The 17,575-nt window shown below is 42.8% G+C and overlaps 1 protein-coding gene across 1 annotated transcript in view; it reads right to left on the bottom strand.

The window, feature by feature from the left end:
- LOC149289433 (follistatin-related protein 3-like) overlaps nt 1-10,645 on the bottom strand; it is a 28,552-nt gene extending 17,907 nt beyond the window's left edge. Inside the window, exons 1-2 of the mRNA XM_089490641.1 lie at nt 10,558-10,645; nt 1,152-1,337 (exon numbers count right to left, since the gene is read on the bottom strand). Of these exons, the coding sequence (XP_089346767.1) occupies nt 1,152-1,337; nt 10,558-10,645 (274 nt within the window). The remainder of the gene's footprint in view (nt 1-1,151; nt 1,338-10,557) is intronic.
- Between the last annotated feature and the right edge of the window lie 6,930 nt (nt 10,646-17,575).

Genomic DNA, 17,575 nt, shown 5'->3' with positions numbered 1-17,575 from the left:
CAGTGATGTCACGCATTTATTGCTCACTTTATTGCTTTTTAAAAATTATTTATTGTATTATTTTAGTGATTTTTTTTTAAAATTACCATTTTTTTTTATTCATTTTGTTTTTCGGCATGTGAGGAGAGTGAGAAACACGGTTTCTCACTCTCCTCCCTGCGATCCCCCTGTGATCTCTATGCAAGTCCCCACAGATATCCTGTACTCCGATGACGCGACCCGGAAAGGGAATACCTGATTACGCATTTTAAAATGCCAGATCGAGTGATCGTGCCAGAAGCTGTTACATGAGATCGGGCAGCAATAAGCCAGCAAAGCTGGCTTCTGCTGTCAGGGGGAGTCCAGGATGTCAAACAACAGCCTGATCTCCCGTGTAGCGGCAGGGATGTGTCCCTGCAGCTGCAAGAAGGGCAGGACATACCCGTACGTCCATAGGGGATTCTTGGGATGCGTTTTTTGGACATACCAATACGTCCATATGGGACTGAATGGGTTAACTTAATGTAATTGTCAATAAAAGCCTTTGACACTTATGAAATGCTTGTAATTATACTTCAGTATACCATAGTAATATATGACAAAAATATCTAAGACTGAAGCAGCAAACTTTGTGAAGACCAATACTTTTTTCATTCTCAAAACTTTTGGCCACGACTGTATATGGTATGCACTGTACTCTAATCTTGCTACCATGTTGCCATTGCCTTAACTCTTTTTACTCTAAATATACTCTAACATACATTGTTCCATAGATCTTCTCCTGTTAGCGTATATGACACACCAATCAGCAATAACCCTTATTCTTTATTATTATTATCTTTTTTTTATATATCGTCAACAATTTATACAGCTTCATACAATACATATATTCAAGGGGTAAGGCAAGACTAGAATTGACAGACTAAAACAAACCGATACATTAGGTGGAGCGAGCCCTGCACGCAAGCTTACAATCTTGAGGAACTGGGATGAGGACATATATAAGTCACAGAGAATGGGTGAGAGGTAGTGTGGGGTTGTATCAGTTACAGGGAAGTTCTAGCAGCTAAGATGGTATGGTTTATTTATTTATACATTCCTTAAACACCATCATTCATTTTGGCTCACAATATTTTGTGGCATTTTGTGGACGGTAATATATTTGGTCTCACCTCTGCAAGGCTTGCACGTGACCAATCCTAGGAAGCCCAGAAGACTAATCTTGTTCCTGGGGTCAGTATAGTTAGACCATGCATTCTCAAGATTTCCATCTCCACAGCACTCATTCCATGTTACTGCATTAAACAGCATAAGACTGCACGTTGAACCTGCACCCTGAAGTAACCAGCATGTCCCACCTGAGAAAAAGATACAGATCAGTTGATAAGTGGACATTGGCAGTTGTTTTAACTTGCTAATAAATGGAGACACGATTAAATATAAAATATCTGTAACTCCTCTCCCTGAGTAACATGTACCATACATAAGTAACTGGTAAATTGTGAAGATTGAACAAGATTTTTTTTAAAAAAACAATTTTCAAGAGAAAAAACATGTCTTTTTTCCCCCTCACATCCCAAACATCAGTATAAGCAAGCACTCACAAACCTCAGCAGCCTCGCCTAAAATTACAAAAACGGAATATATATGGTGTATATAATGAATAATGTGAGCTGTCCTACAAGTCTCTTGCACTGAAGTGACCTAATGATGTCTCATGGCTCTGGTAGTGAGAGTGTGGTTGCATAAATTTGGTTAAAAAAGTTGCTTTTGGAAATAAGACGTTTTCCACTTTGGCACATAAAAATTTCCACCACAGCAACAAATAAAAAGTCTACAGGACAAGACAAAATAAACATAAGCACACGCCTGAACGGAATTCTGTGTGCGTAAATCTTGTTCTTCCTTGGGCATCTAACCAGGTCTTTGTTTTCCCTCAAGGTTTATGCCAAGCAATCCGAGACAGTGATACTATGCAAATGGTTTATACAGATTTACATGTGAGAGGCAGTTCTGAGCACCATATTTCACAGTCAGTTTAAGGCTATGGACCATGTAATTTTTCTCAAGTCAAACCAAATACCTTCTTGCAAATTTAGACATTAGCACTTGCATAACTAAAATGTAAAAATCTGTTCTGTTTCTCTTTATTGTTAATAAAATGTATGCTAAGGCATGCAGAAATAACTAGCATTATTGATGATATACTATTAAAAAACCGTGTGTGTGTCAAGTATGCGTTTGTAAAAAAAAAAAAAAAAAAAAAAAAAAGTTCAGGATGGTATCTGCTGCATGTGTTAAGTCTGCGTCATAGTTCTTAACATCTGGAATGAATAGACGTCAAATACCAGGGAACCGATCCAAGGTTCTCCCTTTTATGAATCCTGCTAACTCATGGGTGGGCAATAATTTTGGTAAAGAAGTCACTTGAAGGCAATTTGACTCTTATGTTGTCCTAATAAGTCTACTACTGTGAATATGCCCACTAGAAATTGGGAGGTCTAAGAGAAACTGCCTCGTTACACAGAGCACACTTTGAAATTAAAAGCAAGCAAATATTAGAGGTTTCTCATATAAGCATTCTCAGTGATAAATGTGCACTTCTGTTATGTCAACTCTGGAGAAGTGGTAGATCCTGGATTAATTCTAACAAGTTGTAGCAGAATTTAACATAAAGGAGTAGATGTTGAATATATTCATTTCTAATGATGTTGTTGGCAGTGCTTGAAAACAGTGTGCTGTTAGATGTTAAACTGTGTTGTATATGTGTCAATAACCCCCCCCCATCATTTACTGTAGTAGGTGTTAAGGTACTGTGGTTTCCAACTCATTTTGTGGAAGGAAATGGAAGTGAGATGCATACTACCATATTTGCTCGAATATAAGACAAGTTTTTTCAGAGCAATATAATCGGACCTCAAATAGACGCTGCATGGGACCTGGATCCTCCTCTCTAGCAGCTGGTGAACGTCTGTGCGATGAGCACATCCTCTGCTCAGTCATAGAAGCCCCCGCGGAAGTGCTGGGCAGAAGTGGAGGTTGTCTACGCACATTGCGCAGACATCCACCGGCTGCCCCCACTAGACAACAGGGAGTCTGGAGCACAGGGGAAAAGTCTGGGGATGCATTGGTGTGGTGGGGCAGAGTTTCATATCAGGGGCAAAGTGGCATATAGGGGGTATAATCCATATCTGGGTGGCAGAGTGGCATCTCAGGGAGGCATATAGGGGGTATAAGGCATATCTGGGGGCAGAATCGCATATAGGGGTATAGGGCATATCTGGGGGCAGAGTGGCAGGCCTGGGGACAGATGTGCATAACCGGGGGCAGATTTGCATAACTAGGGGGAGAGCAGATTGGCAAATAAAAACATCAGCGGAAACTCTCCCAACGTCAGCAGGAACTCCTACCGAGGTCAGCGGGCAGTCCTGGTGCGTCCAGCAAGGGAAGGCCAAGCAAACGACGCCTCTGCGTACCGTATTTGCTCGATTATAAGACAAGCTTTTTTTCAGAGCAAATGCTCTGAAAAATACCCCTTGTCTTATAATCGGTGTCGTCTTATAATCACTATGAGACGACTAAGATCCAGATACCCGCATCTGCAGGGGACTTGGATCCTCCTGTCAAGCCCCCCCCCCCCGCCCCACTTACCGGTGCTTCCGAGTCCCCGGTGTGTAGCCGGGGCAGTGTGACAACTTACGTTGCAGCCGGAAGGAGCTGTGGCTAGCAGCGGGGGTTGTCTGCGTCCATCGCGCAGCCTTCTCCGGCTGTCAGAGATCAGAGTTCTCTCTGACAGTTGGGGAAGGTCCAGGCAGCGTGTAGAGCTCTAGAGTTCTACACGCTGCCCGGACTAAGCACCGGGGGACTCAGAAGCACCGGTAAGTTTGGAGGAGGGAGGGGGAGGGAGTGTTAAATGTGTTCTGTGAAATGCCTTTTAACCCTTTAATGCCACTCTGCCTCCAGAAATGCCTTTTTAACTCTCTATACGCCACTCTGCCTCCTGAAATGCCTTAAACCTCCCTATATGCCACTCTGCCCCATAATATGCCTTTTAACCCCTTAATGCCAGAGTGACATATATGGGTATAAGGCATTTCTGGAGGCAGAGTGGCACATAGGGGGTCAAAAGGCATATCATGGGGCACAGTGGCATATAGGGTTAAAAGGCATATCATGGGGCACAGTGGCATATAGGGGGTATATAAGGGTGCATAACTGGGGGGGCAGGTTGGAAAATAGAACGAAATAAAACGAAAATATTTTTCTCAATCATAGCTTTTATTAAAAAAACATAGTTTACATGAATTAACATTTACTGGTAAAAAAATTTCCTATAGGGTCGTCTTATATTCAGGCTTTTTCTTTTTTTCTTAAATTAATATTCAGATTTTGGGGGTCGTCTTATAATCAGGGTCGTCTTATAATCGAGCAAATACGGTATATTGAACCTGGAGATGTCTATATTCATCTATAACTTTATTGTGTAGTTTTACTACGTTTACTCATTGACCCTGTGTATCCAGTATGGGCATTCCTTATCTATGTGGCATTCTCTTACTGATTTGTTTTATTTGGCAAAATGTATGTCATGACTTAGGACTGTTTTATTTGACTTTTACTGCTCCACTGCTGGGATACCATAGCTGCCAAACATTATGGATTTACCGGCACTGTGCTAGCACAAAAAGGGTAGAACCAGGGCAATCTATTCTATATGGACAAAAGTATTGGAACACCTGAACAACCAACAGAAACTTATGACATTGCGTCTAAATACATAGACATTAATATGAAGTTGGTCCCCCTTTGCAGCTATAACAGCTTCCCCTCTTCTGGGAAGGGTTTTCACAAGATTTTGGGGTGTTTCTGTGGGAATTTTTGCCCATTCATCCAGTCAGCTCAACATTAGGGAGCGCAAGGTCTGTCACTTCAGACCTCGCTTTACTGTTTCCTAATCACTACGCACCGGCAAAGACTCCAGAGCACAGGGATATGACGTGGTACCCCGCACTCGGCATCAATAGCCGGCGCGTAGTGATGAGGGAGCAGTAAAGCTCCTGAAGTTACAAAACTCGCGCTCCCACCACAGGATGGAGGAAGAAGGATTGAGGAAGAGGTAAGAGATGGGGAGAAAGGAGTGTAAGGGCAGTGTATATGTGTGTGTAAGGGCAGTGTACATGTATATGTGTGTGTGTGTGTGTGTAAGGACAATGCACGTGTATATGTGTGTGTAAAGGCAGTGTACATGTATATGTGTGTGTGTAAAGGCAGTATATGTGTATATGTGTGTGTAAGGGCAGTGTATATGTGTGTGTAAGGGCAGTGTATGTGTAAATGTGTGTTTATGGGCAGGTGTAAGGGTCTTGGGAGAGAGGCTAACATTTGCCTATTTTTAAATTTAAAAAAAATCCCTGCTGCTGTTGATAACTCTTGACGGGAATTGTAGTTCACAGCTAGCATCTGCAGCTTTACTGTTGACTGCACTTCCCATGATGCTCAGGCAGAATCACGGAAGCGGTATGTCTGGCTGAACCTCATGTGAACTGTAGTTAACAGCAGATGATGTGACAGGTGTTAGTTGAATTACAACTCCCACGATGCCAAGTCATGGTGGTCACCTGGCTGGCTGAGCATCATGGGAATTGTAATTCACAGCTAACATCTGGTGAAGAAATGACAAACTTCATATTAATCTTATCAATATGATGTCAAACTAATGCGCATGCAACATCCCTCATTGTTTGGAAACCAAATACTGGTAAGTAAGGGGCTGGTTCCTCAGTACCATGGCACTGAGATACCCTACCTGCTGCCTTCCGCAACCCCTGCTTTCCATGGTGACTAAACACTACCTTGATGTAGCCTGCCTGTAGTATGCATGTCATCCTGCGATCACGAAATGTGCACCCATAAAGACCAGGCCTTCGTAACAGGTAGCAACGCTCCATTGGTGGAGCAGGAGCGTTGACAGGATACTGTACAGCAATGCTTGCTGATCACAGTGTGATCAGCACAGGAAGATCGAATGAAAAATGAAGAATGAAAAACTAAGTTTCACCCTCTTCCAAGAAATGGTAAAAGGGATAAAAATATATTTTTAGTTGAAACAGGAAATTAAAAAATAAAACTAAAAATAAAAAACTCAGTGACCCATAAGAGATAAGAAATATGGATATCTATTCATATTGCACTGACATTACAAAATAGGAAAAACAAAGTGCCAACATCACATCATTTTACCCTAGCACCAATAATACTTAAACATGTGGGAAAAAAACCAAAACCCCTTTACTACCCCCTAAACCCTTAAACCAGTGGTATTAAAAATAATACACTAGTTTAATATGTAGTTTAATATGGATGTGGCCATATAGAACAAAATATATATGGGGGGTTGTGACGGAAGCCTCCATCACTGGGACCACTGGAGAAGCCTGACTGCCAGCCTCCTCCCTATTGACTATGGGCCCTGGGTTTGTAAAGGCTTCTGTGGCTACCCCCAGCAGTATCATCTCTTCACTGGCTGGTCCAACAGGAGGTAGAGCTGGAAGATCACTATAGGGCTCTGCAGTGGTATTCAGAGCAACCATATTGGGGAACTGCAAAAGAATGCTATGACTTTGGGGGCCCAGGATTATTATGGGATAGTCTTCAGGAGGATCCGGACTTTGGAAGTACAGCGGAGTGGCGGATTGAGGACATCCGGGATTTCAGGGAGTGGGACCTCCCAGATGCACTAGGACTTAAAGGTGATTTAGACTTTTTAATTACACAGGAGTGGGAACTGGAGAAGGCGTATAAAAAACTGTTTGACCGTGTTCAACAGAATGCCCCAGTGTCCAGGGATTTTGTGGATGTTATTGAGTGGTCATCTGAGGATGTTAACCCAGGCGGGGTGGATAGGACTGCGGTCTCTACCCCTGAGTCACAGGGTTACTGGGCAGCTAATCCAGATCCGATACCAGAGCTATGTGACTTTACACCACAACCAGATCCAGAGATTGTGGATCTAATTGATTTTACATCTGAGGATGTTGGTCCGGGAGGGCTTGCAATTGGCTTTCCTTCCCAGGGAAAGGAAGAAAGCTCTTCACCCACCCAGCTGAAGAGGTAGCAACAGGGCAGAGCGCTGCTGGCTTCTGCCCCACACCTTCAATGGCTACAGGGATCCAGGGAGATGAGGCAGCCGGCCCATCTCCCCAGCGGCAGCTCACATGTCCGGGAGCAGAGGAACCGGTCCTCCCTCCCCAGCGGCAGGCCGACCAACAAGATTCCCTAACCCCAGCTGAAGCGCTGGCAAGCGGACAGAGCATCGCTGGCCTCTGCCCAGCACCTACCAAAGCTGCAGGAATTCAGGGAGATACAGCGGCCGACCCGCCTCCCCAGCAGAAGCAGGGAGGTGGAACAGCCGGTCCATCTCACCAGTGGCAGAACCTAATTCCGGCACCGGATCAACCTGATCTCCCTCCTCAACGGCAGCAGGAGCACCAGGGAGGGGATGCAGGAGGCATCCCTACCCAGCGGTACCCGGGAGATGGCGCAGCCGGCCCATCTCCCCAGCAGCAGCAGGAGCACCAATGTTGGGAGGGCATTGATGGGCCAAATAAACTGACTGTCAACCCGTTTGGGGTCTCATCCTGTGTCAGTCCAATTCGAAGGGGGGAGAATTGTGACGGAAGCCTCCATCACTGGGACCACTGGAGAAGCCTGACTGCCAGCCTCCTCCCTATTGACTATGGGCCCTGGGTTTGTAAAGGCTTCTGTGGCTACCCCCAGCAGTATCATCTCATCACTGGCTGAGGGGATTATCTAAAGCAGACAGCCAGGATCTGCCACCAGGGAGTGACCACCATTGTTTCAGTTTAATGTTGTATACATCAGTCCCCGCCCCCCCCATTGTATTGTTAATCTCGTTACTGCCCCTGTTGTATCTGGGAGGCAGATTAAGGGGTCGGTTTGTGTCCCAATATCTTGTTTTATGTTAGTGTGTGTTGTGCTAGATATATCCAGCCCTGTGTGTCCAAAATAAATCAGTCTTCGTTTGGTTTTACCCTACACTGAGTCTCGGCTAGTGACTGGGGAACCGGGGAAAGTGTGTTATCCCAGACTAAGGGAGCACAAGACAGCAGAGATAGTCGGTCGGACTAGCCAGCTCCGAGACATGGGTATTACTCTAATCAGGAGACGTTGCCGAACAGAAATCGGGTCGCTCTTCAGCATTGGAACCTACTGTGTAGAAGAAATCATAAGCAAAAACAAACATAAAGTTCGGTTTAAAGAGACTATGCCCACAAATAAGGAAACAAATGGGTTTTGCTCTGTTGCATAGACTCAGCTCAAATAAAATTGTCTTTCAAGAAGGAAGCGCATAGTGCATAAAAATCACCTGTCCTCTGTAACATCACTCACTACAGTTACAAACTGCCTCTGGAAGCAACATCGGCACAAGCACTGTGTGTCACGAGTTCATTACATTTTCTATGGCCGAGCAACTGCACACAAGCCGAAGATCATTATGTTTAATGCCAAGCATCGACTGGAGCAGTGTATAGCGCACTGCCACTGGACTCTGGGGCAGTGGAAACTTGTTCTTTGGAGTGATGAATCAGGCTTCACTATCTGGAACCTTGGTTTGGCAGTTACCAGGAGAACGCTAGCTACTGGAATGCATTGTGCCTAGTGTAAAGTTTGGTGGAGGATGGACAATGGTCTGAGGCTGGTTTTCAGAGTTTAGGCTGGGCCCTGTAGTTCTAGTGAAGGGGAATGTTAATGCTACAGCATACAAACACATTTTACACAATTGTATGCTTCCAACTTTGTAACACAAGTTTGTGGAAGGCCCTCTCCAGTTTCAGCATACCTGTGCACAAAGCAAAGTCCATGAAGACTTGGTTTGAGCTTTGTGTGGAGAAACGCAAGTGGCCTGCACAGAGGCCTGACCTTAACCTCCCTTGAACACCTTTTGGGATCAACTGGAATATCGATCAGGAGTCAGACCTTCTCATCCAACATCAGCACCTGACGTCATAAATGCTCTTTTGGCTGAATGGGCACACATTCCCAAAGTTACATTCTAAAATCTTGTGGGAAGCCTTGACAAAAGAGTCAAGCCTGAGAGGGGGCCAGCTCCATATTAATGCCCATGGTTTTGGAATGGGATGTCCAACATACTTTTGGTCATTTGGTGTATATTCTCTGTAAGTCCTCCAATTATTCAACATAATTATTCCATGTAACATATTCACTTGAATGTGATTTAAACATAACATGTTTTATATGTGTATTGTTCAAATAATGTATTAGAAGGAATTGTGTATAAATGATATGGTGCAGGTTAGGTGATCAGAGATCTCGCTTTTATTTGACCCATTTACACCATGAAGGAAAGACATCATGACCTGTTCTCAACTCTTTGAAGAAGAGACACTAAAGGTAAGTCCAATGGTGGTGGCTGGGGACACTTCTCTTGGCCAGGTCTGGGAGAACCACCCCCCACATATGCCAAGGGGTGATGCTAATCTCAACTAGGCTGGAGATGGGCAGGGAGTAGGCTGAACCAGACAGGGAGTCCATAGCCACTATCACAATCTAGCGATCACAGGACTGTCCTAGAGTCTTGATAGTCAGCTTTCGACACCAGAGTCGCCAGAGCAATTAAAGAGTTTCGTGTATGGTCACGTCAAGCTCCACGCATATTATGGTGGCACCTTGACATTATAGTTCCACAATGAAAGCTCAGGTGCACTGATCATTTCACAGTAAAATTGCCATTTTCCAATGCATTAACCAAAGCTCCAGTCTACTGCAACTATTATGGTGCTGGAATGTCTTCAGTTGTTTTTGAGTTCCACTGAATGAACTGTATTACCCTGTATTACCAATGTCTGCAACATTTCATTATGGTCCATATTCCCATCAATATAACTAATTGTACTTATGAAACATACAGCTATCTCTTTAATGCCCCCTATTCCTCCAAATAACATTTACCCTATTTATACCCACAGATAGATTAAGAAGCCGGTGAAACCCTGGCAGTATATCCTTAATTCACATCACTATAAGAGCTGCAGTCATCATGACCAGGGGCCCTAGGCAGCAGTAGGCTAAAATACATGTTAAATAATTAACTGTATCAATGCATATCCGCATGGTTTACTTAAGGTACACCAAATGAGCATGAGAGGGGCTGGGTATATTTAAAAATGGTACATATGTGTAAAGCGAAGCTGCTTTGAGAGGAATTGTTGTGCTCTATATTTGCCAGTTGTGTGGAGGGACGTTAGTAAATGTATGTGTTTGTAAAGAATTAAGTGGGGATACGTATAACTGATGTGTCAAGGAAGTGCGGGCACTAATGTTTTCTGATTGTGTGCTCCTAGGTCTGCACATGTGTACAAGAGTTTGTGTTTGTTGGGCTCATGAGAACGTATGGGGTGTACCATATGTTTGATGTATGTGAAATATGATTAGCTGGGGTAGTAGCAGTGCCTGCAGGGACGGTGGGTGACCATCTGTCATAAGCACATGGTTTTAGTACTAGGGGCAGAAATTAGAAAAAGGCATTTTGTGACTCACCCGGCTGCAGCATTGGGTCCCCTCCCGGGATAGGGTGGCACCGAGTATCAGTCAGGAGTAGCAGAGGAAGGAGCAGGAATTGTAGCATGGTGCAGGAACTTCCCAGCTCCGCTATGTCCCAGGACCTTGAGCCAAGAGTGTGTGTGTGTGTGTGTGTGTGTGGAGGGTGCCTGTCTGAGAGCCGTCTACCTGAGTTGTTTGTCTGTGTATTTTGGGGATATCTGTGTCACTGAGAGGAAATGCCCGGGTGCCCAAAGTCACAGTATATTTATTGGAAGTGTGTAGTAGCTGTGTCTGGGAGATATCTATGTCTCAAGTATGTCTGTCTACCTCTTTATGAGAAGTGTGTGCACAAAAATGTATCTGTGTCCCTCCCCTGTTTGTCTCACACTTCTCTTTTTATGCCTCCCAGTCTCTCCCTCTCTGTGCCTCTCAGTCTCTCCCTCTCTGCCCTCTATCTAGTGTCTGTATCTCCCCCCTATCTGTGCCCCTATGTCTGTCCTGTGTCTAAGTGCTGTCTGTGTCTGTCTAAGAATTGTGTGTACAAAATCTCTGCCCCCTCCTCCTCACTTCTCTCCCCTTCTCTGATCCCCTCCTTTCTTTCTGATCCCCTCCTTTCTTTCCCTCTCCCCTATTCTTTCTGTCCCCCCCTCTTTGGGTGTCTGTCTGGGTTTCCCTATGTGTCGTTTTCACTCTTTGCTTTTCTATGTTAGTGTTGCCTCACCTGCCTATATGTGTGTCTGTCTGCCTTCTGTCTGGATGTGTTAACAGAATGAGAATCTGTCTGACTGGGAATGTGTCTATCCTCTAATATATGTCTGTCTGACTCTATCAGCTCTGTTATATGAGGAGATGTCTGTAACTTTATCCACTTGCTTGTGTTGTGTGCCTTGTGTTAGTGTGTGTGGGTGTGTCACAGTGTGAGTGTGTGTGTCTGGTGCCCGGTGGTCTTGTGAAATTCTTACCTTCTGTCTGGTTATTGACTCATAAACTCCAAGACTTTTAGTGGGTGTAGTGTCTGCCACATGGACCCCTTCCTTCCTGGCCAGGTATGTCTTTTTCCTGTTGCATGTTTTAGCCCCTGACAGACATAATGCATGTATTCTGCTTGTTCACATATGTAGTATATGTGTAAACATGCTGCACACTTTTGGCACAATATTTTTTAGTGTCTCATAGAGGATCAAACATTAAACTGTGTGTGCGTTGTTGTATGTATACATGCCTGTTTTCTTAGTGCTTTTTTGACCTCTCTATATGTGTGCCTGTATATGTATGTTTGTGTTTTAGATACTGCATGTGTCAGTCTCAACAAATGTATCTCTTAATCTGTGTAGGAGCAGCTGGCTGTGAAGTTATGCCTGTATGTCCAGGTTTGTCTACCTGTTAATTATTTGAGTGTCTGAGCCCCTTTTGTGGATGTTTCTAGTTGTATTTCTTTTTAAGGACCCATGTTCTCAGCTTCCCATATATTCTGCATACTGCCTGTTTGCCAATAGAGGGCAAACATTCACCCTAAGCAACCAAAACACATTTTAAAAGCATGCAAGAACACAATTTAAGTAGATATGGGTCTGATACACACACAGACCACAGGCAGAAACAGTCAACAAATAAAATAACATTATAGACCCTTGAATGTGTGTATGTATTAGATAGATAAGATTTAGTGTGTTGTGAGAGCAAACCTCCAAAAATGTCCAGTTGTTTATCATATATTTATTTGTTTTGCCAATATATAAATGTTGTTAATGCAAATCAATCGTTGAGTGAAGAAAATCCACTTTCATTCAGAAAGGGCCATGGACCCCATAAGTACCCCAATAAATATCTGGTAGGACCTATTGAGAAGAGAAGAGAAGCCAGTATAGCAAATAACCTTATGTTATATGTGTTGTGTATACAGTGCATGCACAGTTCCATGTTTTATATCCCTTAACACAGATGTAGACAGATGGAGCCTTACAACAGATATCAAAACGCTTGAGAAGCGAGACGACAGGTGGTGGGGAGTCAAAGACATCGCCAGGTGTAGGCCGACTGACACCTGGTTCCGCATGCTATGCACGCTAGCCTGTTTAATACTTTCTCCTGTGTTTGTGGGCTCCTTCCTCTTATTTTTCAGAGCTTTCTTTTCTGATTGAAAATGTTTTTCCTGCTTTCATTCAACGTCAATGGCTCTAAAAATAAAGTCTATATTTGGTACCTGCAGCATTTTATCACAGATTTCACATTTTTCTGTTTTATTGCATTGCGAAATGTGGAAATTCCACAAGCTAATGGGACACATGCAAAGCAGATCTCATGCCAGTTTTATTTCCTGAAAAAAAGAATTGGATTTTAGTTTAATCTGCATACCATTTCAGAAGCTCGGGAAACAGTAGTGGGACATTCTGGAGCATCCCTATAAGGAGAAAGGTTTCTGAGACCTAAATTATTTTTTTTTAAATAGACCTAGGGGTTTTTCCTATGGATCATCAGCCACCTTCACAGATACTAATGTTTGATTAAATCACCTATGAAGTTCAAAATTGGAAAAGACATTGTGAATCTGGTTCAGTAATTTGTGTATCCCACAAGAGGTGGTATCTTAGGGGACGAAGTGAGTAGGTGCACTTTCCTATGAATAACTCACAGGCAGATGGTACCCTGGGTGCAGATTAATAGAGTATGGTTGCCACCATTTGGAAGGCCATTTCCTGGACACTTTGTGAGAGACTGTGTCTGGGGGGGGGGGGGTTACCATTAATAGCAAAATGTTTAGTTTACGAGTTAAGAGAGTTATAGTAGTAGAGGAGACAATGACAGAAAAGAGAAGGGAACGGCAAGAAAGGGAAATGATTGAACATAGAAACAGGAGGAAGGGTAGAGTTGAGAGGAAAGAAAGGAGAGAAGAGAAAGATGGATGAAATAACACAAAGGGGTCATCTACAAATGTCTTACTCATGCACATCACAATGCTATAACTCAACTTCACATGCACAGAATATCAACTAACTCCCTTACCCACCATATTACCCAGGTTCATGCTAAAGTGTGGTAATGAGCTACTTTTTACTGTTGATACCCTGGTGGATGTGATATTGGAACAACACAAAAATTCTTGAGGTAGCGATATGTTTAAATCAGAACAGCTCAGTGTGCAATTACCCTTTGTCAGCCTCCCATGCCAACATGGCCCCTAACATAGCATAGACATAAACAGATACATCCAAATAAACCTTGTTATTCCAGGGTGACATCTGCGATTTTTGGGAGTCTTCAATGTGATTGTCTCACCTCATCTAACCTGCAAACTCAGAGTGTAGTGATTAAACCACAGTGATTTTTAGCACTAGTAGTACCACAATGTTACACGTGATGGTTTGCAGTGGTGCTATATACAATCACAGGCCACTAATTTTCTTCATATACATGGGAACTATGTGACTCTTTTCTAGATAATCTGGAATTCTTATGCGCGTGTTGTATCTATTGGGTAGCGATGGTCTCCCCATTAGATACCCACACTTGTAACCCACCCCAAATTGGTATCAAGTCTCCATCCACATTATTTCTGAATATCATTTTTTTTAGTCAGGGGAGGGCTCCAAGTCATCTGAGAAGTGATTAAAGTCCATATTGCAAGACATCCCAGGGTAATTACTATGTGCGTGTTGTGTTCACAGCTGTTTTGTGTTGTTATAGTTGCTAACTAATGTTTGGTCATAAAGTTTTCAACTGGTTTGCTGGTCTAGGCATTGTATTGTGGTCAGTATATGCTTAACAATAGCAACAGAAATACACTCCATCTACACAATGGATGAGACAAAATAACTGAGCAAAGATAAATAATCAGAGAACAGATCTAAAGTACAAATGCTGGTCTGTTTTTCATTGGCTAATTTCGTAAATATTAATCCAATGTCACAGAGAAAATATCTACTGCGTGGTACAGGCACTATTTTTTGCTGTTTGTCATCTTGCAGGTTAAGTGCAATGAAAGCAAGCTTATAGTCATAGCATTTTTTCTTTATGTGATCATTATCGAAGCCATGAATTCAGACAGATAACTTGTGACTCTGCAGTGATACTAAAGCTTTCAGCATCCTCACTAAGCCAGTATGTAGAAGAAGATGACAGCTGTTTTCATTAAATGTTGCAATATTAAATGTTGTAGCAATCATAATTAAAAATACATCCAGTTAAAGCGCTCACAAAATATGTGTAATAAGTCAATAAATTCATTTAATACAGAATTTATAATTTAGTGGAAACAATCATCCATTTAATAAACTGATAAACCAATACAATGAGTTATTAGTAAATAACGTTAGTTATTGCTAAATATTAATTGCTAGGTAAATTGTAAGTGAAGTACACTTACACTCTAAACACCGTACAGTCAGACATTAATGCACATGCATACAAACACCATAAACACACTCTAACACTATATACTGACATAAACTCACACAGTAACACACACCACACCCTACGCTCATACACATTAACAAGACACTCTTATAAACATGGACACACTACCCATCAACACGCAAACACACTAACTTTTGAACTTAATATACACTCACCCACTAACTGGCATTATACATACGGTGACTAACAGTACAGTACAATACACACACACACTGACAGTACAGTACACATTGACATATACATAAACTCACCCCCTCTTACTTCATAAGACCTGGCTACACTGGGACAAGCTGTTTTCCACCCCCCCTCAGGGTCACATAATGTGGGCATGATGGGCCATGCGCCCAGGAAACTTGGATCAACGGCCCCTGTAGCCAATCAGGTAGGCCCAGGCCTGATACAGCAGAACGAGACATACATGCCAGGAGCCAAGAAGTGATTTCCGGTCAGCATAGCGACCTGGCGTCCAGCATTTGTTGAGCCCTGCACTAAAGTGACAGTTGGCAGGAGAACTGTGTTTTTGACTCTATCACTTTACTATTCATTATGAATGAAGGGCAAAAATGATCCATTATGAACAAGCCTAGTGACCCCAAGCTCTGAGGAGCCCGGTACATTAATGCATAATCTACCAGTGAACTAGCTGCATAGCTGTCCTGTGCTGGCTACTGTAGTTAGGAGGTGGACGCTTATTTGGGTCACATTACGTGACCCTGCATTACGTACACTACATTGACAAAATACCTCTTAATTTTTTAATTTAAAAACAGCAGCAACTGTGAAGCGGAAGATCACGTGAACTCGTAGAGCGAGATCGCCAAGTGCTGAGGCGCATGGTGTGTAAAAGTCGTCAATGCTCTGCTGATTCCCTAGCTGAAGAGTTATAAAATTTTCTACTGGCATTAATATCAGCACAAAAACTATGCTGCGGGAGCTTCATGGAAGGAGTTTCCAAGGCTGAGCAGCTGCATGCAAGCCTCACATCACCAAGTACAATGTCAAGCATTGGATTGAGTGATGTAAAGCACTCCGCCACTGGACTCTGGAGTAGTGGAGTGACGGATCACGCATCTCTGGCAGTCTGATGGGGCGAGTCTGGGCTTGGCGGGTGCCAGGAAAACGTTACCTGTCTAACTGCATTGTGCCAACTGTAAAGTTTAGCGGAGGAGGGATATTATGAGGCTGTTTTTAAGGGTTTAGGCCCCTTACTTACAATGAAGGGAACTCTTAATGCTTCAGCATACTAGGACATTTTGGATTATGCTATGCATCCTACTCTGTGGGAACAGTTTGGGGAAGGGCCTTTTATATAATTCAGCATGACCCTTGTGCCCCAGTGCGCAATGCTAGGTCCATAAAGACATGGTTGGATGAGTTTGGTGTTGAAGAACTTGACTGGCCCGCACAGAGCGCTGACCTCAACCCCATCGAACACCTTTGAGATTAACTGGAACGGCGATTGTGCGCAGAGCCTTCTCATTCAACAACAGTGCCTCACAAATGCTCCGACTGAATGGGAACAAATCCCCACAGAAACACACAAAAATCTTGTGGAGCCTTCCCAGAAGAGTGGAAGCTGTTATAGAGACCACCTACATATTAATATCTATGTATTTAGAATACAATGTCATAAAAGTTCCAGTGACAGTGTAATGGTCAGGTGCCCCAATAATTTTGTCCATATAGTGTACGTGTCCCCAAAAGGTCTTACTGTATAATTCAAAGGGTGAGGAGACTTTAAAGAACTCTCACTGATTTAAAGGGAAAATGTAATATCCTGACAGTCCTAGTTAAGAAGAAAGAATTTTAAAGTATTTTTCTTTATACATATATATATATATATATATATATATATATATATATATATATATATATATATATATATATCATTTACCTAAGGCAGAAGCAGCAGCTCTCCTCTGTTACGATTCTTGCCACTGATTGGCTGCTTGGCAGGAAGGAACTATATCAGATGCAAGAAAAATAGCTGGGGTGCAGGAAGGGGCAAATGCATATGGGGTGAGTTTGTAAAAAAACCTCCCATGCCTATGCAAGGGAGCCATAACAAAAGATTAAAGGGATCTCAGCTATCATACACATTAAAGTGCAATATGATGACATGAGTGTCCCCTTTAATTATGCTATGCTCTTTATGTAGCAGAAGCTCACAAGGGATAGGTCTTCATAACGTATAGTGTGAAGATGCTGAAACCAAAACACTGCAAAAATAGGTTTTCCAGAACAAAGGTTACGGGCCAAACCACGACCATCACTGCCCTAACTCTTCTGTCATACATGTGATATCAGGAGTCATCCGTGGATACTCTCTCATTCATATTTATAGTGAGTTTGTTGATTTCAATGTGAACTCTTTCCTTCAGTGGCAAGAACGGATGGACCACTGAGGATACAGGGAACTGAAGCTCTGGAACTGTAGATTCCCCTTACAGTATGAATTTTTATTTTTTTACATTTTCTTTTAAACCTTTGTCTCTCTAAATTAAGACTGTCCTCTTGTTGTAGTTTTTCTTGTTGAAGATATATGTGACATTAAACTGTCCCTTTAATAATAGCAATATATTTGGGAACAGCTTTTCACATC

Source organism: Sceloporus occidentalis, unplaced genomic scaffold (assembly GCF_023333645.1).
Source record: "Sceloporus occidentalis isolate IW3139 unplaced genomic scaffold, rSceOcc1.0.p SCAF_45, whole genome shotgun sequence".
NCBI classification, from domain to species: domain Eukaryota; kingdom Metazoa; phylum Chordata; class Lepidosauria; order Squamata; family Phrynosomatidae; genus Sceloporus; species Sceloporus occidentalis.
The sequence above is the reverse complement of the archived record's forward strand: the minus strand, read 5'-3'. Positions and strand labels throughout refer to the sequence as shown.